General features: G+C 32.4%; 2 protein-coding genes across 2 annotated transcripts; one reads left to right on the forward strand and one right to left on the reverse strand.

Annotated features, from left to right (window-relative positions):
* Positions 1-5368: 5368 nt before the first annotated feature.
* On the forward strand, positions 5369-6540 carry LOC105629122 (vacuolar iron transporter homolog 3). The gene has a single exon (XM_012210644.4). It carries the CDS (start codon positions 5431-5433, stop codon positions 6109-6111), a length of 681 nt encoding a protein of 226 aa, XP_012066034.1. The 5' UTR covers positions 5369-5430; the 3' UTR covers positions 6112-6540.
* A 2797-nt stretch (positions 6541-9337) lies between these two features.
* Positions 9338-19686, reverse strand: LOC105629121 (uncharacterized). The gene is made up of 13 exons (XM_012210643.4): positions 19528-19686; positions 17146-19318; positions 16465-17036; positions 16272-16379; positions 16087-16187; positions 15795-15885; positions 15596-15706; positions 15449-15514; positions 13898-13957; positions 11687-12244; positions 10901-11020; positions 10675-10794; positions 9338-10091 (listed from the first exon to the last, which is right to left on the reverse strand). Exons 2-13 carry the CDS (start codon positions 19259-19261, stop codon positions 10026-10028), a joined length of 4089 nt encoding a protein of 1362 aa, XP_012066033.1. The 5' UTR covers positions 19262-19318; positions 19528-19686; the 3' UTR covers positions 9338-10025.
* Between the last annotated feature and the right edge of the window lie 1089 nt (positions 19687-20775).

The following is a 20775-nucleotide window of genomic DNA, read 5'->3' on the forward strand; positions in this document are numbered from 1 at the left end:
ACCAATTTTTTAAATAAATACGTTTAGATAATTAAGCCTAATTTTTGTAAAAAAAACTTTTTTAAATTTTTTATTTAAATAATTACATATGAGAATGGGCATTTGAAAATGTTTAATTCTTAACATTTCAACGTTATTTTTAAATATTTTATTTTATTATTTGATTGTGAATTAAAAGATTTTCTTACAAGAGAGGGATAAGGAAAAGAAAAAAAAATATATTGTTTACTTTAATAATGTTGTTTCTTTATATTTGTTTAAGAAATTTTTTTTTACTTGGCTTTTTATTTTTTTTTCATCAAAATTAAATTTCATGATGGCATTTACAGTCGAAAAAAGGGACTGATTTTTAAGATTCAAATTGGTGTTTTTTAAAAAAATATATAATTTATTTCTTATTATATATGAGTTCTGGAAATAAAATTTTATTTTTTTAAGGTTACTAAATCAATTTGTAACTATTATTACTTTATTTAGTAAGAGATTTGTATCTCTCTTGCAAGAAATAAATGACCTCTTGATGATTAAATATTTTTTTAATTTTTGATATTTTTTCTCTTATATTCTAAATTTATTTGACTCGAAGGAAAATAGTGTTTAGAAAACTGAGAAAAAACTAGAATTATATATTTTTATTTTGGATCACTTTTAGGCTTTCTAGGATCTTTGCATATGAATATGTTTATTTTTTGAATGCACTAAGTAATATTGCTACTATAGTCAAAACGATTATACCAACATTCTGACTCATGCTATTTTTAAACAATTTAAATAACTTTTTCATTTCTTTTCTTTTACTTAGCAGTAAGAAATAATTTTTTTATTTTTTTTTACTTTTGCATCATAAATATATATAGATATTGATTTATAGTTGAGGACATGGGGTTGAAATTTGAGTGATGACTTAATTTACTTTTTAGACACTTATTATGATTTTAAAAATCTGCATGTATAAATTAGAGGCTGAAATTAGGTTTAGTGGTTAGGTTGAACTTTATTTTGAGACCATGCATTATATAAAATAGAATTAAGTACATAAAATTAGCCGTATAAGTAGTTTTTAAGGCAAAGTGCAATGTAAATAAATATTATATTTTAATTTAGATAAAAATTTATATTTTAATATTATATAAATTAAAAAAATTAAACAAGTACAAAGAACAAATATAATAAATGTGCAACACAAATCATAAAAAGACTATAGTTAACTATTAAATAAACCAGTCATTCTAGGTTTGAAACTTAAGCTCTAAAAGAGTGAAGAAACTCTCATATTAAGAAGGCTATCTAGTTTTATCTAAAGCCGGAGTCGGAGCCACATAATGTGTCGTGGAATCAATTGATCTCACTCAATTTTTTTAAAAAATTATAAAATTGATAAAAAAATTAAAAATAAATTTTAGAATTTTTAATAATTAAAATAAATAAATGACCTTACCAAAAAATATTTCTAGCTCTGCACTGTTTAAGGGCATATATTTTGAAACACTAAAGTTTTATATGGATTTAGTTTTGAGATTCTCATTTATATATTCTTGAAACCACTAAGACATACATGCATTTAAGAAAAGTTGTTAATATTTTAACAGATATGATTTGATCAAAATCGAGCTGACCTTTTTTACACCGTTAATCATACGGATCGGCTTAACTAAGTGGAAGAATCATGCCCCGCTTGAAAGAATCTTGATCATCTGGGAAGTATTAGTCACGTAGAAAAAATATAGCAATGTGGAAGATTCTTCATTAATATATGTTTGCTAGATATAGGTTTTATAGTAATAGCATGAGAAGACCAAAATATATATATAACTAAAGTGGATAGTTTAGGTTCAATCTCACCAATGTTATTAAAAAGATTTTAATAAAAATAGATCGATACATTTTCATGAAAATCATAATTATAATTGTTGATGAATTAATTAGTGATCCTAAATTACATGGACATGGAATCTCCTAGGAATCAAATATCATTCCACCAATCTAGATATAGCATATTCTTTTTTTTTTTTTTTTTTTTTGGGGGGGGGGGGGGGAAGAAGATATAGCATATTCTTACAAGCTCACTTGTAGTCCAAATGAATATTCAATAGAAGATTGATTAGTGATGATACTTTTACCAAATTAAAAATAGTTTATTTTGTAAATTTTGTTAGATAAATGGTCTTTGCACAAAGCTAATTATTTATTTGATTTTGATTAGGGTCCCAAATCCAATAGATATATACGAATAAAAAGAATAACCACTGATACCATTGCCATAATTATTCTTTTAATGAAAAAACAAACATGAGGGAGTTTTAGGATCTATTCGGTAAAATTAATTATTTTGTAACTGTTAGCTATTTTAGTAGCTGTTAGCTGTTTTAGTAGGTTTAACTGTTAGTTATTTGAGTAGCAGCTTTTCATGAAACGCTAAAAAGCTAAAGATTACACGAGTCAACTTTTCACAAAACATTATCTTAACCTCTAAGAACTGATTCAAACACTATGTTATCGAACACTATAAAAAATAGTATTTAGCATTACTTAAAAAGGTGTTGTCGAACACAGTGCTAATAACTAATAGTTTTTTGTATTATGAAAATATATATAATCATTAAAAGGTTACTTCAATTGGTAAGAATAAGAACTCTTTTTTCTCAAAATTTACATTTAGTAACGGTAATGAAATGCTATGTAATTCAATGAAAGACATCTTTAGTGTTAATTTATGTGTATAAATTGATCTGAAAATATTCTTATATGTGAGATACATGGATCAACATACTTTATTCAAATTGCCATGATTTTTGTTAATAAATAGTTAGATTAGCAAAATTAATTGTATCTATAAGAAAATTTTACTTCTAGAATGATTTTACATGAATATTATTTCCGACTCTAGTGCAAAGACACATATATAAACTAATATATATATATATATTCATGATTTTAATAAAAAGTATATTTGATCCCGTCTTATGTATATTCTTAAAAGGAAAAAAAAAAAGGGGGGGGAATTCACCGTTGAAGGGATACAATTTATACGATTTACCATTAAAGGGACAAAAACCAACAAATTGCACATATATATACGAGATCAATGAGACTCCATTAGAGAAGATGTAAACCATTATAATAGCAATTGGGCTATCTGAGTGGGGATGTTTTGATAGAGAAAGAAACACCCAAAATGGATTGATTTGTAGATGAAAAAAAAAATAATGGGAGATGGTGGCATTCGTGTGGAAACCACACTCCCTCTCATTTAATAATATTATCTCAATCCCACCTCTCCCTCTCAACCATTAGTGCTCTCCAATTCAGCAATCCATTTTCTTAGTCATTTATTAATTAGATATCTTTTTTCAGTATCTAGACAGTATTTATACATCACTATGCACATACGACTGAGGCACAATGAAATTTTGGTACGTATGCATGCATAGCTTCAGCTTAAATTGGTATATTTGCGTTTTTATGACTAGGCCATCTTGAAGATGCGCTATATATCCTATGATAACTTAAGGTACTAATCCACCATTGATGATATTTGGTAAAACTCCCCAAATAACAACGATTTCAGGATTTGAATTCTTACCTTTATAAAATAGGTTTACCTGGAAATCCAATCGGTTTTAGCTTATTCAACAACCTGTTAGTATTAATTAGTAATTCTTTAATCCCTTCTCACTATTTGGATATTTTGTTGAAACAAGATTGTTGTTAACTATACATTGAAAAGAAAAAGATAAAGCAAGAACAATGTTTGAAAAATTTATATTTTCATTGGTTTGGTCTACGAATGCGACATGGACATGTATTGACCGAGCTAGGAGATCAGGATAGTCCCGCCCCCTAACAATTTTTTTTTTTTTTTTTTTAAAGAATCACCAATAAAAAGATTGAAATTTTTAATTTCTGGGTGTCATTGTAAACACGTCAAGACAAGTCTAATTCCTCAAAATATTTGTTTCTTAACATAGAAAATTAAAAATTCAAATTATAACAACTCCTTCTCCTTCCTAAGAATTTCTAATAGATACGCTAACGAACATAGTTTCCAAGAATATACAGTGGGTATATATATACATATTATTGGAATGAAAACGCGAACCAAAATGATCATAATGTGAAAATAAAGACATCTCCTAAATTGGCAAGTTTAAAGAACCAGTTAATTATTAACCTAACAACCAATGATTCAGTAACTAACTAATCTGAACTATCAAATTATATTCCAAGCACTGATAATATTCACTCTAATTCAATAAACTGGCTGCAGAAAATACTTGAGAAAGAAAGATATATAACAGAAGAAACTGATCCGCTTGAAACGCTTGAAAATATGTATCTTTTTTTCATTTTCTCCATATATGGATGCAATTTATAAGAAGAGAGCTGTCTGTTTTGTTTGTTTTGTCTTGTTCAATGGTCATGCTTTAGTCATGACTGATGAGCTTCCACTCTAGTCAGATATAACTGCATGTCTTAAAGTGTATATATGATCTCTCCTATCTTAGGGTAGACAGATATATTAGTCTTCTTTTTTCGTCTTCTTCTCGTGATTACTATATTGGGAAGTGAATTGCACGTTAAATAATTGAAATGATTATAATTAGATAGATGGCGGATCTAGCACAAGCTAATTAGTTTTTTCACGTGAGTTTCAATATTCACTCATAGAGTGCATATATGGATGATGGATGATGGATGGATGGACAGCAATTGCAAGAAAAATGATCTTTCTTTTTATATCTATAACTTTGCTTCTTTTACTTTCTTTCTTTCATTAAGTTTTCTTTTTCTGTGAAAAAAAAAATACATTTTCCATTTATTAATCTTCTTTAATTCCTAATGAATCATAAAGATATGATTCAAACAAAATTTGGACATGGTTGTGTGATATATGCTTCTTTAAGGTAATCTTTCTATAAGTTGTTCTTCCTAACCTTGTCAAAGTCTTGGCGAGTTTTTATTACTTTGGTTTTTCTTCACAAAATGTTATATGAGAATGTTCATTTTTTTTTTTTTTCTACAAAAGAAAGATTTCATTTTTAATTATTATCTCTTCTTCATTTTAATTTCCCATTGCCTTGTTCTATTTTCCATTAACGGCAACAAATGAATTTTATATATATATATATAAAAAGAAGATAAACAACCTGAATATGTATATAGCACTAATACTACAGCACAAGTAATAAACCTTACTGTTAAAATACGTATCTAGCATGTATAATAAATATAACTTTCTACTAAATAAATAAATAAGTACAATTAATAAGTATAACTTTCTTCTTCTTCTTCTTCCATTAGTGACCATACCCCACTTTTGCCCTCCACCATTGCAAAGTTTTCTCTATAAATACCCTTATTCAGGGCGTGTGTCCTCCACACTTACACTACTCATCTCCTTCTTTTTTAAGACTTGTTTTCATTCCTTCAATGGCAAGCAACAATCAACCATCTCTCTCCAACACCAAATTCCCTCTGGCCATGAATGAGGTGGAGCAACAAGCAACCCTAAGCCTTGAATCCAATAAGGAAGACGACTTTGACTACTCCAAAAGAGCGCAATGGCTACGAGCAGCTGTTCTTGGGGCAAACGACGGTTTAGTCTCCACTGCCTCGTTGATGATGGGTGTTGGCGCCGTGAAACAAGATATCAAGTCTATGATATTAACTGGGTTTGCCGGATTAGTAGCCGGAGCTTGTAGCATGGCCATAGGCGAGTTTGTGTCGGTTTACTCGCAGTTGGATATAGAGTTAGCTCAAATGAAGAGAAAAAGGGAAAAAGAAGGAGAAGATAGAAATGGACAAGAAGACGAAGAAGAGGAGAAAGAAAAATTGCCTAATCCATTGCAAGCAGCTGCAGCTTCTGCTCTTGCATTTTCAGTTGGTGCAATGGTGCCTTTATTAGCTGCCTCTTTTATAAGAAATTATAAGGTGAGATTAGGGGCAGTTGTTGGGACAGTGGGTTTAGCTTTGGTGGTTTTTGGGTGGTTAGGGGCAGTTTTAGGGAAAGCACCTGTGGTTAGGTCTTCAGTTAGGGTTTTGGTTGGAGGCTTAATAGCTATGGCTATAACCTTTGGACTGACCAAGTTGATTGGGTCAAGTGCCCTGTGACTTGTTTTTAATTTCTTGGTAAAGAACTAAAAGCTTGTTAAGGTCCGGTTAATGTGGAGCAAAAACATAAAATGATTTCACATGAAAGTCACTTTATTGAAGACTCGAGTCAGACAAGAATTCCTCCAATTTACTATGTACCCATCTCTTTTATTTTTTTTCTTGCTCTTTTTTCTTTGTTTCAGGAAAGAGTCTGATTTCTTTTTCCTTTCTTTCTTTCGTCTTTTGTCAAGTGGACTGTGTGTCTTGTAACAAAGATAAGTGTTCTTATTAATTTTCTTTGAATATGGGGTGTGACATGAGCGTGGAAAAATGGTAGGGTTACTGTAAACATTTGAAAGGGGTTTGAGATTGGTTGTTCAGTCTCTCTCTCTCATCATTGTATAATTTTAGTTGCAATATTATAAACATAAACGCTTTACACGAGGATTTATCACATCTCTTTCAATCATACAAAATAAGGATATAAAGCTGACAAAATCAAACAACTGTTTGTTGATAAATTTACATATCACGGAGAAAATACCCGCTAATAAATTTACATTTCAGCTTACAAAATCAAAGAATTAAGAGTATTTTATCCTTAATGAATTGATTTGGCGCAAACAAGATTTAGTTTTAGTTTAGTAAGCTGAAGATATCTAATTTTTTAATATAACAAAATTATTTACATATTTCCTTTTTGTTTTGCAATTGCAAAAATATTTAATTCTTTGCTCCATATTTAATTCTCACCGTTGATTCTAGGATTTTATCCCTCTTATTTATGATTTGTGCTTAGATTACATCGAATCAAGCATCACCTTGATTGATTATTTGGTTTATGGAATCTTTCCACTTTGAGTACCTGATATTTGGATTGATTCTTGGATTTGTTTGCCTTTGATTCATTGTTTTGTTGATCTCTTGTTCATCTTTTGATATCCATAAATCTTGTTCTTGTGTTTTTTATTCTTTATTATCTTCCTTCTTGCTCAAACTTGTGTTAGGATTAGTAGATGGTGAGATATTTATACTTGCGTACATACTTGTATAAAAATACTTCTAAAAGTGTCATATAAATGGAACAAGAAAAAAGTCAAAAAAAAATGTCAAAATTAATGGAATTAGTGTAGTCATTTATAGGAAGAACCAATATTAAATACTCTAACATTTAGCATTTCATAGAGATTAATTAAAATTTCTTCCCTGAATTCAGCTAATTAAAACGGTTAATTTTCTTTTTTTGTCATTTTAAATTAAATAACTAATTAAATAACTTTTTTTCTAGAACATTTCTAATTTAAAATGTTATACAACATCTATGACTACTAAAATAATTAATATTACAGAACATAACTCTAAGTTAAACAAAACATAGTAGTTTAATTTAACAATAAGTAATCAAAGCAGAATCCACTCACTACTTCTAAGGAACAAGTCGTAATTTTTTAAAATTCGAGTGGATTTTCTTTTTACTTATTTATATAAAATTATTATTTAAGTTAGTAGTTTAAGAGAAAGAAAACTTCAAAAAAGAAAAAAGAAACCACTTATCATTTATTAAGTTGATAGGGGAATCTTTTTCCACACACCTTTATATCTATTGCTGGAGATAAGAAAGAAAAAGTTGTTTTTCTGAAAAATCACAAATTATTTCCCTAAGAAAAAATTTAAATATAAATTCATGTTAAGTATGTAATTTCACTAATACGTAAAATTAATTAGTATTAATAATCTTTATTATTTTTAAGCTAGAATGCATTGCAAATTTTATTAATCTCTGTAAAATTTGATCTAAATACAATTAAAAAAAGGTAATTAACTATTTAGTGTTTAAGGTTTGATCGATATTAGTTATTCATCCATATTATGGGGTAATATCACTAACTCATCCGTACAGTTTAGCGTCATTAAGCTATTTAGTTCTTTCGTTCAAAAAAAATATTATTTTTATCATTAATTTTTCAATGAAAAAGAAAATACCCTCCAAAAATTAAATAAAGACACATGACAACACAAAACCCTCTCCTCAAACACCAGCATTTGTTAACAGAAAAAATTGATCAGTACAAAATTTAAAGAAGAGGAAAATTGACAGAGAAAAAAAATTGTGCACACTCCCCTCCCTTCACTTCTTTGAACTCTCCAATGCCTCAGCTTTCTTCTTTACAACTGATTAATTGCACCAGTCGTTCTTCAATTTGGAATTAACACGCCTTATCATTTCTAAATATTAATTTTGTATTTCTAGAGATATTTTTTGGTATTGTGTTATGTTTAGGTATGTCCTAAGTTTTGCTGCGTTTGGAGTACTGAATTTGAAATTGCAATATTTATTGGGCTGTGGAGACCTTGACTTTTATATTAAATAAAAATTCCTGATTTGGTGATTGAAAGAAAGGAGAATAATAACAAAAGAAAAAGGGGAAAGAGGAAAGAACAAACAAAAGACTGAGAAATATTTAAGGTCAAGGGCAGGAAGGAATTAGTTATATCATGAAACTGAAGCTGCAATAGTTCTAATTGATTTACTCATTCAGGTTCTAATACTGGATAAGCAGGATGGTAACGGATTGACCAGCGACGTTTCTAAGATTTAGCAGCCGTCCACGAGATTAAATATATACCCATTCTGCTATCCCTTCTATTTAGGCAGGTCGAATTACGAGTTGCGTCAAGTTTTCTTCAAAAGAAAAAAAAAAAAAATGGAGGAAAAACATATGCTTTAATTTGAAAAAAAGAAAAAAGAAAAAAAGAAAAAGGGGTATATGGTTTTTATTTTTTTTACTTGTCTCATTTGGACTGATTTCGGACATGTATCCAACGAGGCAGATAAAATTGCAATATGATGCACAAGAGAGCAGTACAACGGTGTGGCTATTCTGGCTTTTTTCGGCGACTATTTAGTCATGCCTTGTGTGGCAAGAGGAGATAAGTAAGGAGAATGTTAGATTTTGTATGATGAGATAGGAGATAATTTTTGTCCTTGAAAAATTGATGGCGAAAATAACATCTGATCCGTATATTAATATCCATATTCACTTTGATCCATATCTGATCCACTACTAAACAGAAGAGATTTTATCCGATCTCGGATCAAGTTATTTGATCATCCTAATTGAATTCCACATATAAGTATCAATCATGAATAGATTTTAATTGCAACTACTAAAGTACTCCACAAATAGAGAAAAGGCAAAATTGAAGAGAAAAGAGAGTAAAAGGAGAGAGAGAGAGACAAAACTAAAATAAAGGGCATTTACAAATGTAACTTGGAAAAGGAAAAAATAAGAGTGAGCAATTTAGTAGCACCCTAGTGAATAGCGTTCCAAAAAGGGATACATTTTTCAAAATGGGAGGTAGCCAAGCAACATCACCGAGGGAGAATTATCAAAAAGGGTTCATTCTGTTAAACAATACACACAATTTGATATGATGCAAATAGCTAAGAAAATATTTATAATGCTTCACCGCTTAATACCAAGAAAAGAATTTGTTAATGGAACTCCAAAATTTTCCAGTAAAAGATACAGAATATCTTCTCATAGCTTTATATCCCTCTAATTTCTAGCTTAGTCAGAGCTCACTATACCAGCAGAAAATAAAAAGAACATCTCGAAATGCAGTGACGTACCAAAAATAGCATTCCCATTCCATCGATTCAGACAAAGGATCTACCTCTTCCTGCAACAGATATTTTTTTCTTATTCTATGGAACTTTCATGCAAGAGAAACTGGGAGTAGCTTTCCATCACCGCCACATTCTCATTTATAATGTTTAATATCCCCAGCGACAACAGTATGTATGACTCGATGATCGAACCTTGTCCCTCAAAGAAACCTCTGCGTCTTTACATCAGATACTGCAAATCATCATAAGCTCATTTGAAGTACTTGTGAAAATGCCCAGCCAATCATGTATACATCTATACTTATGGTATCTTGAAAACAGATTTCAGTCTGACCACCAGCTTCCACTCATCCATCGATAAATCATCCTATACATGTAAAGACATCAATAAGCAGGGTATAATAGATAATAAAATAATAAAATAATTTAACAATGGTTCTAAATTCTAATAGTATTATACTTATAACCCTTCTAATTATACTTAGTATTTTCTATTAGTATTATAATTACGCCTAGTATCATAATACTTAAAAAAGCATTAGCTTGTAAGGATTTTTTATTTGTATTGAATGGGTATTTATACGGGTTTGGGACAGATATAGGTAATGCCAAACAGGTTTGGAATGGGTATGGGTATTATACATGCAATTTTACACAAGTTTAGGACGAGTGTGGATATTTTATAGTTAAACGGGCTTGGGTATGGGTAGGACAATTTTTGCAAATGCCCAACCCATTACCATCCCTAGGAATGCATAAAAAAGATTGTAATAAAAGAGATTAACAAATGGCATCAGAGTTTATCTTCATAGGTTAATAAATGGCATCACCGTCAATTAATATAGGTTTAATGTAATGTATGAGTAAGGGTGTTATATTTAGTGCTATTTTCTAGATTCTAAAGTTAAATAAATATAACACTATTTTTGCCATAACTAAGTAAAAATTACCCGATAATTGGCTTTAAGAATATCAATTGATCTCCTTGAAATATGGCTCACGAGTAAATCATCAATCTCAAAATGCCTGCCAAACATTTTCTGCTGTTCCTCAGAATTGCTGCCAACAATCTGAGAAATAACAAGAAAACACCCAATAAGACTAATTTAGTGCTGCAGTTCATAAAAAATTAAACATGGGGATGATCAACAAAAGATGAAGAATTTGGCATCATACCTTAATAGCTACCTTCTGGCCCTTCTTAGCATAATCAACAGGCTTATGATTATTCTCAATGGAAGCAATTCGGCCAATGTCGATGAAATCTCGATTAGGAACACAAATTGGAGTCCCAATCTGTGAAAAAGAATTAAGTATTCAATTAGGATTAAACAAATTCGACTCATAAATACACTACCAAGTGGTTCGTGTGCCAAGGGTTTTATGCTGTGAAACCGAAGCTAATATTTACTGGCATCTGCACCATTTCAAAGAAAGTGTACATTTAAGTTGCAGGCCCTCAGGCAGAGAAAAAAAAAATCATGAATTCAATTTAAAAGGAAGAATAAGGCTTAATTCTTGTTGAAAAAAACAGAAATGAAAATTTTCAGAAAATTGCCCAACTTCAGAAATTCTTTTTAGTTCCATATCTCAATTCAAAAGAATTGAGCATGAGAGAACAGATGAGCTAGCCAAACACTAGGGAGAACAGATGAGCTAGCCAAACACTAGGGTAATGTGCAGACAGACAAAAAAAGGGGGTTGCTAGGCAAACTTCTGCTGAACTAGCCAAACACAAGGGTATCACAAAAAAGAGTGTTGGGGGGAGAGTTTCCCAGGCGAACTTCCTGTGAATTAAGAAGACTGCCTCGCTAGATGCTAAACCAAGCTAAATTCCCAACCATCAAACACACATCTGATATTGAAGGCCATTTCATGTCACAAACCAATGCCAGCATTAGATATGAACTGAGCACTGATGAGATAGTATACATAAAACCAAACATGGCCATGAAAATATACCTTGGCTATTCCCTCCTCAATCTCAACTCCCAAGACAATTGGATCTTTCTTGTTGAAAATACAATTCGGTAAAATCTTAAGAATGCATGGGAAGACCGCTTCATCTGCAGCTTCTTTCTTCTTTTCCTCCTTGAGGTTGTCAATATAAGCCTTGAATTGATCAAACAAGTGATAGATGATGTCAGCAATGAAGATCTTCACACCCATTTCATCTGCAAGTTCTCGAGCTTCTTGTGTCACTTTGACATCAAATGCCAAGATAGTGGCATACTCCTTCTTCTTCTCAATCATCACACTGGCCTTCATAACATCCTTTTTGTGTACTGGGCCTATGCCTATGCCACTAACAGGAATGCTCACTGCTGGAGACTTCAAAAACTCCAGCAACGCTTCCAGTGAGCCCAGGGTAGATGCCTGAACATAGACTCCCTCACCACTCTTGTCAATCCGGCTCATGACAGACCTCATGTCTTCCATTGCTGCTTCCTTGACATCTTCCAAATCATCATCAGGTCCTACCACATATAGACCTGTGCCGGCAATAGCATGCTCAAGACCCTGCACAAGAATAACAAAACGGAACCTTTTAATAGGGACAATTTATGAACAACATAAATGCATGGAGAATGTGCCATGGAGATGTGTACAGGCTACATATTAACCTAACATCAGCAGTTTATTAATATCTATCTATCTACTTATATATAATGCAGAGGGGGAACATTGGCGTTACCAAAAACAATCTTATTAAGTTTATGGATTGATAAAAATATCTTTAAGAATTTTAATTTTATTAGTTGAAAAAATAAAAATAATTTAATTTTGATTGGTTATGTTAACTTACTATTTTTACTATTTAAATCTATTATTGGATAAAATAAAAAATATTATATTATATGCTAAATAAGGTATATATTAAATATATTAAATATGGTAAAAATATAATATTTGTAAGGATTTTAATTTTATCAGTTGAAAAAAAATAAAGGTAATCTAATTTTGATTGGTTACATTAATTTACTATTTAAATCTAAATTCTACTATATTTATAAGAAATTATATTATGTGCTAAATAAGTTATATCTTAAATATGGTAAGAATATAAAAATTTAATTTTATAAAATAAGAAACTATATGATATATTAAATATGGTATACTCAATACAGTGAGAATATAAAAATTCAACTCGATAAAGTAAAAAATTATATTGTATAATATAGTAAAACTTTAAACATGGTAAGAATGTAAGAACTCAATTTGATTTGTTGTTGATATTTAATTTGAAAAAGTAATTTAAAAGAATTAACTTTGAAATAATGAAAATTTGGTGAAAATAATTATATGTTTATATTAGAAAAATTAATGTTCTATTATGTCAAATTAATATTTTAGCTTCCTAATATTAATTAGTAAACCATCTATTGCATAAAGAGTTAATTATTTTATATTAATTTAAGTCACTAAAAATTCTAAAAACCATTCAAATAAAAATATTAACAAAATAAAAAAGATAATAAATGATAAATGATACATCAATATCTACAACTTATCTGATTGTTATAGCAGACTATTTTAAAAAAATAGTAAAAAGAATTCAATTAAAAAAAAGTACTTATTATTTAAATTTATTATCGTACTTTCTATAGTAGAATATAAAACTTACAAAGACTATCTAAATTATGAATTATTTAGGAATTATAATATAATTCAATTAGAAATCTTATTAAATTACCACTTTATTATAGATTACCAATACATTATTTTGTTCTTATAGAAAAAGGGCACCACAAAAAATTTAATTTTTCTTTGCTATAGGATATATAGTATTATTATTTTATGTCAAAATATTTTTTTCCTTTGTTGTTTTATTTCTCAATCTTAGAGGTATTATTTTACTTGGATACTGTTATTTTTATTTTTGTACCTAATTTCAATCATAAGGTTTTGTTTTTGCATTCCATTTCAATAACTTTTATTAACAATATTCATTCATTTTGTTTACTTATATATTATAATCTTTATAGTAAAATATTAAATAAAAAGCACCTAATGTATTTATATTTTTTATCAATAGCTTATTATCATTTTTATTATATTAAAAAAAACAATCAACCATATCTAGAAATAGAAAACAAAAAACAAGTAACTATATCGAGTATTAACGTGCAACATATGTTCTTAAATACTAGTGCTTTATAAAAACCATATCACCTGTGCAGTAATCTTGATACCCTGTGCAGCCTTGATTTCCTTGTGGTGTATGTAAGCTCCCTGAAATCAGACAACCATTAAATTACCACTAATTCATTTGAAATGATAAACAGATATGCATCGAGATTTATGATACTATCCAACCAATGAGAAGTTACGTATACCAAAGCTCATATATATTCAAATGCCCATTTACCTAACATAACTCACAGGATTCCACAATACCAACTACCTTTAAGTCATGGTCTGTTTCTGAGGTAAAGGATCTCATCGGATAGTAATTATATTTGGATTATAAAAATATATTAATTAAAAATAATAGCGGAACAGTGGTAGATCATTGGCTCTCTTTCCATTAAGATCTGTGGTTCAGATCTAACCTAAGGCAAATTCAACTACTGAAATCAAATGTTAATACATAATCCTTTTAATCAAAGGATAATGATAAGTATTTGGTTCAGGTATCAATTAAGTGAGACCCAAAAGGCCCATCCCATTCCTTTTAAACTAAAAGGTTCAGAAGAATGGACCCAGAAAGTCATGTTACATATGTTCAAAATTAGGCTCCTTAACAAGGGTTTCCTTTCTCACATGATGTTCATCCACAAAGCTAACCACTTCCACGTGCAGTACTCTTGATTACTTCATCAATCAGCATCTTAGACTCTATTACTGTAGCATACTCTCTTTCAACAACAACCAGCCTTATTCTCAAGCTAGTTGGGGTCGCTAAATGGATGCATCTCTTCCATTCTGTTCTGTTTTGCATTAGTTATATAGAAAGACCTAGCATATCCGGACACTTCTTAATCGCTTCTTCCCATGTCATCTTAGCCTTCTCCCTTTCCTAGTCTTATCTCCTTTAAGATGCTCTATTTTCCTTATCAGGGTTTCCAGCAGTGTACAAGACACACAGCTCCGAAAATTAAGCATCTGAACATAGAGCATACTCTCTTTACCGATTCTAATCTAAGCCTCTGAACATCATAACAATTCCCTTTGCTGATCTTTCAATATAGATGTTAGCTACTAAAAGGAGGGTGGGCCTCAATTTTAAGGGTCAAGTTTTGCCTATTAAATCTATCATGGCAGAAAGTGGTCTTCCTGGCTTTTGCTTTAGTACTATTTAGTAGAAGTGCTGGGCAATTACTCATTAATTTTTTGTTTTCATTTGTCGATAAACTTATGAGTATAAGCCTGCAAGTGGTAATCCTTGCTCCTTTGTTTATTCAGCCAAAGAATATAAAACTGCAAAGTGCCAAACAAGTTTGAAAGATATTCACTAAATCAAATGCTCTCTAGGATAAGAATTTCTCAGCATTCAGTAGTTTATCATTAAGGAAACTCCCATACAACTGCAACTACTCTAAATTTCAGTCAGACGAGCTACAAGCATATATATTTTCATAAAAAAATATGTAAAATTTAGCAACTCTTGTGTGCAATGTAACATTTCTTCTAAATTTTCTAATAACAGGCCTATTAATGACTGTTCCATAAATATGACGAGAAATACAAGTAAATTAAAAGGTCTAAAACACAAAACCATACCTTAACTCGGATTTCCTTCATTGGATGGGGTGTCAGAAGAGCTCGAATTGTTGTAACAATGGGCCCCTAGAAGGTAAATTTATCAGCAGAATAGAAACAAGCATTTCATCATTATCAAAAACAAAAATGCATGGGGTTTGAGCTTGCCTGCAAGCCACAAACAACAATTTGATCTCCTTCATGAAGTACACCGTTGACCAGCACAACATCAATTGTTGTTCCATGACCTTCGATAACCTTAACCTCCAACACTGTACACTGGAATATGGTACCATAAAAAAAATTAGATAGTTACATTTCTCAATGCATTCATTGACTGAAATGTTGACTTAGAAAAGAAATAGACCTGCACTTCATTGCTAAATGTAAGCTTTTCAACCATGGTTTTCTGAGTCCATTGAACCAGTAACAATAATAAATCAGGAATTCCTTCTCCACTGCAACATAAGCAAAAGAAAGAAATTAGCGAATGAACACAAGGGAGAATGGAGGGGCAGGAGGAAAGGCACAAATATAAATGGATTCACACCTAATGGCTAATGAGGCTAAGAAAGGGAAGACTATGGGCCGACAACATACTTAATAGCACTTGCAGCAACAACAGAGTAGGATTTTTTTACTCAAGGTTAATAACATACCTAATAGCGCTTGTAGGGACAATACTAAAAGTTTCTCCCATTTCCCGGTTTTTGTAGTACAGTTCAGTATTTAACCCTTGCTCCTTGAACTGAGTTATAATCTGAAACCCAAAGAAAAAGAGGATATGAGATTTTTGTAGGGCCAACAAGCTGAAAAAATTCGTTAAGAGCTAAATGTACATCACCTGTGTAAGCCTCATGTTGAATTCATTTAAAACATCTTTTGACTGTTGCTTCAGTGCCTTCCCTATTGGTGCATTGCGACAAACTTTCCATCCATAGAGTCTGTCCACCTGAAAAAATTGAAGAGGTATTATATAATTCAAAATCAAAGGAGGTACAACAACAGTAATATAACAGTGGTGGTCGAAACCTCACCTTATTCAACGCAACAATGAATTCTGTATTCCTCATCCTCAGGAGATTGAGTGATTCAATTGTTTGTGGCTCCAAGCCATGCATAATGTCAACAACCAAGATTGCAATATCACACAAACCTGAACCCCTTGATCGTAGATTAGTAAATGACTCGTGTCCAGGTGTATCAATAACCAACAGACCAGGGACCTTCAATTTTGCATCAGCTTTCAACTCCCTGGTTCTCTCTCTAATGTTCTCAGCAGGAAAATATGTTGCACCAATTTGTTGTGTTATACCCCCTGCCTCACCTTCCTGAACATTAGTACCTCGGATACAATCCAAGAGCTTGGTTTTGCCAGTATCAACATGACCCATGATACAACATATAGGGGAACGAAGATTTTCAGCCTGTTCAGGAGCGGCATCAGGTGTTGGTGTTTTATTTTTTCCAGCAGCATCTTTTCTCCTACTTTTGTCAGTAATGTCAGACTCAGGTTGAGGTTTTTTATTTTCAACATCTAGAGGTTTTGCTTGTTGTGAGGGAATAGAGGTTTTGGCTGCAACTGCAGGCTTGGCAGCTGCAGGAGGAACTGAAAAATTAAAAAATAACAAAATTAACAAATTACAGAAGCAAAAGAAAAGAAAAAAGAGAACATGCAAACTTTCTACCCCAATGGCAAATCAGGCTATGAAACTAACCTGCAGTGCGAGAAGCAGTAGATTTTGTCTCTTTCTTTGGGACAGTTTCAGGCTCAGAATCAATCTCCTCATCATCAAAAGCACCCTTAACATTAAGATTAACATCATCCCAGCTTTTTGCATCCCATTCCTCCTCATCCTCATCTTCCTCCATTCCATTCTCCTCAGCTCCAATAACAGCTCCTGGTTTCTCTTCCACATTTATTGATTCCTCTTCTTCAACCCTTTCTGGTTCTGTGGATTCTACCTCAGGCTCAGCATCAGGTTGTTCTTGCTCTATTTCTTTAACTTCTATAATTTCCTCCATCTTAGCTGTAGCAGCACCGTTAGCATGATGATGAGCTGGCTTTGACTTCTTAGTCTGGTACTTGGGCCTTTTTGTTGGTGCACCTTCTTTGTCTATTGCAGGAATACTAATACCAGCATTAGCAAGTATTTGATTCCTCATAGCCTCTAACCGGCGTTGTTCTTCCTTCTGCTTTCCTGTTAAGAGTTTACCTTCTTGTTTCTTCTTCAAGAGTTTCTCCTTTTCCCTTTCCTTCTTCCTACGTCTAGCCTCTTCCGCTTGCCTCTCAAGCTCTTCTTGCCTGCGCCTTTCCTCCTCTTCCTTCCTCCTCTTCTCTTCTTCTTCCCTAGCCTTCCTCTCCTCCATTTCTTTTCGCCTAGCAATTGCCTCTTGCATCTCTCTAACATGCTTAGGCACTTTCTTCTCTGCAGCTTTACTTTTTGCATCACTCTTTTTTGATTCGTTTATTTCCATTGCTTCTTCGATTTTTTCTTCCTTAGCAGCAGCAGCTGCTGCTTTCTTCTCCTTCTCCTTCTCCTTCTTCTTTTTCTTTTTCTTTGCTGCAGCAGACTCTTCTTTTTCTTCTTCACCTTCCTTCTCATCCGCTGGTGCAACTGGTTCAGGCTTAATCTGAACGCTCTCCTCTTGTGGAGGAGGTGCAGAAGGCTTCTCCGTAGGTGGCCCTCCCCCAAGCTCTGCAAGAATCTTATCCAAATCCTCCTCTTCTTGAGCAGTCCTTCCACTCTTATTCTTCTTCTTCTTCTTATTCTTTGAAGTCTCTGCTGCCTCTTCACTCTTATTAACCTGAGTAACATTAGCTTCAAGAATACTAGATTGTTGTTCTTCAACTGTATCAGAAACCTCAGACACACTATTAGCATTCCCCTTCTTCTTAGATGACTTCTTTTTACCAGTAAACGAAATAGCTAATCCATCTTCCTCCTCAACATCTCCTGTATCATCGCTAATTTTAACAGGAACAGAGATAGAAGCCTCTTCATCATTATGCTCGTCAAGCAATGAGGCACTAAACTTATTACCACCCTTCTTGGTCGACTTGGATGACTTCTTCTTCTTGCCTGAGAAAGTAAAAGCATCAAGACTGTCATCCTCATCCTTCTTCTCCTCCTCATGGTCATCTAAACCGTCAAGAGCCGCAGCTGCTGTAAACACACTCCCACCACTCTTTTTGCCACCCTTTGACGGCTTCTTTTTACCAGTAAACTCAATAACTAGCTTATCCTCATCATCATTACCATTGCTAGTTTTATCATTCCCTTCGTCTTCATTATCTTCATCTTCATCATCATCATCAAGCGCATCAAAAGCGGCGGCACTAAACAAACTACCACCACTCTTATTAGTACCCTTCTTTGATGCTTTTTTCTTCCCCGTAAAACTCACAACCGGTTCATCCTCAGCCTCACTATCGCCTTTTAACTCATCCTTCTCTTCATCATTATCTTCATCTCCAAGTAACCCAAACGCTGATGCAGAAAAGACACTATTAGCTCCACTCTTCTTTCCTTTTGACTTCTTCTTCCCAGCAAAGACAACCTCTGGTGCCTCTTCATCCTCTTCTACGTCCACCTTATCATCGTCATCGTCATCATCTTTATTCTGAGGAACTTTTTGATTCCCTTTTTTGCCCTTCTTCTTCCCAGTAACAATAACCTGCTCTTCCTGAACTTCAGCCTCCCCTGACAACTCTGTACCAATTGAGTACTCATCATCATCGATCACTAGCTGCTTCTTCTTCGATTTACCGCCGCCCTGAGACACGGGGGGTGGGTTATCGTCCTCACGCGCAGTCGGCTTCTTTCGACCCATAGAGAATTTTCGGGTTTAATTCGACGAATTAACAAAAATTAAAATCTCCTACAGAACCTAATCACAAAATCAATAATCAAAATCAGAAAACATAAAGATAGAATCAAACAGATTTACACACATAATTAGATCTATCTTAATATAATTACGCCATAAAATTTCTGAAGAAACCTGAAAATGAATCAGATAATCATCAAGAAATGCTCAAATTTAAAGAAAAGAATACAACGAGTAACAGGAAGAAAAGAAAAATGACGGGAGCTCACTTTCGATAAGACGATGGCAATATCAGATTAAAATGGAATTCGAGAAAAAGAAACGGGAAGATGCTCTGTGATAAAGACGGAGGGAGGGGTATTTCTCTTTTCTAGATATAAAAGAATGGGAAGGTGACACTGTAAGAGCTTCAATCAGTGATGGGAGAGACAAGAAGAGATGCGTGTGGCAACAGGTTACTTTGGTCTAGGGTTGTTTGTGGGCTGGTTTTGGGCCTATATTTTTAGGAAACGCCACCTTAGGCCCAAAACTCACCACCATTTGGCGACCGACAATATAATAATATAACATTTGATTATTTAGACCAAGCAAAATATCTTTAACGCTTTTTTTTGGTTTTTTTTGGAGGGTAAAAAATACTTTGCTAGCAAGATAAACTATCTTTTAGAATAAGAGCTTCCATACTTAGAGAATAACCCAGCCAACCGAGACATTATTGTCGTTTGCAATTAAATGACGGCAACATGCAAGAATAAGATGCCACTCCAAGGTACCTAGAGAAGGATAAAGTAACTCGTTGCAGTATTCCTGGGCATCCATCTCAACAATAACGTTAGACATGCCCTTCCCTTGTGCAGTAATCTTGGATAAAAACTTAGAGGCCATACAGTAATTGCCCAATTACTAAATATAGTAACATATACCTCTCAATACTAGGAAAAATAATGATTTTTACATTTTCAACTATTAAGTAAGTGTTTATCTAACTTTACAAACTGAAGCAATAGTATAATAATTTTGCATGAAGAAATGTTTAAGAGATGTAATTTTATATGTTTAAAATATTCAATGAGTCATTGATGGTTTTGATGATTAATCTGTTGCAGATCTTTGATCCGCAACATATATCATTGATGATATATGGAAGGTAGGCACGTCTGGTACGGGCCTTTGATCCGTGGCCTTTTTCTTCCATCATACTCGGACTCAATTCTATTAATTCCATTGGGTTTTCATGATGTTATTGACTAGTATATGTGGCAATAAATGAAGAATGAGATTTAGTTTATGAAATCCAGATATTAGGCTATTTTGGCAAATTTGAATGTTGTTGAGCCATTTTCTCATCTCCTTTTATGGAAAAAGCAATGGTAGCTGAAGATTTTCATAAAAATAACCCATTCATATGGAAAGTGTGTCGTGAAGTATTTCCAACTAAGAGTATTTTGCTTCGTTGTGGTGTGCCATTGTTCGATTCTTGCCCGACATGTTTAGATTCTGGAATCGGTATTGCATGC

This window comes from Jatropha curcas, chromosome 9, assembly GCF_041381405.1.
Source record: "Jatropha curcas cultivar XTBG-Jc1 chromosome 9, XTBG_Jcur_1.0, whole genome shotgun sequence".
In the NCBI taxonomy this organism is placed as follows: domain Eukaryota; kingdom Viridiplantae; phylum Streptophyta; class Magnoliopsida; order Malpighiales; family Euphorbiaceae; genus Jatropha; species Jatropha curcas.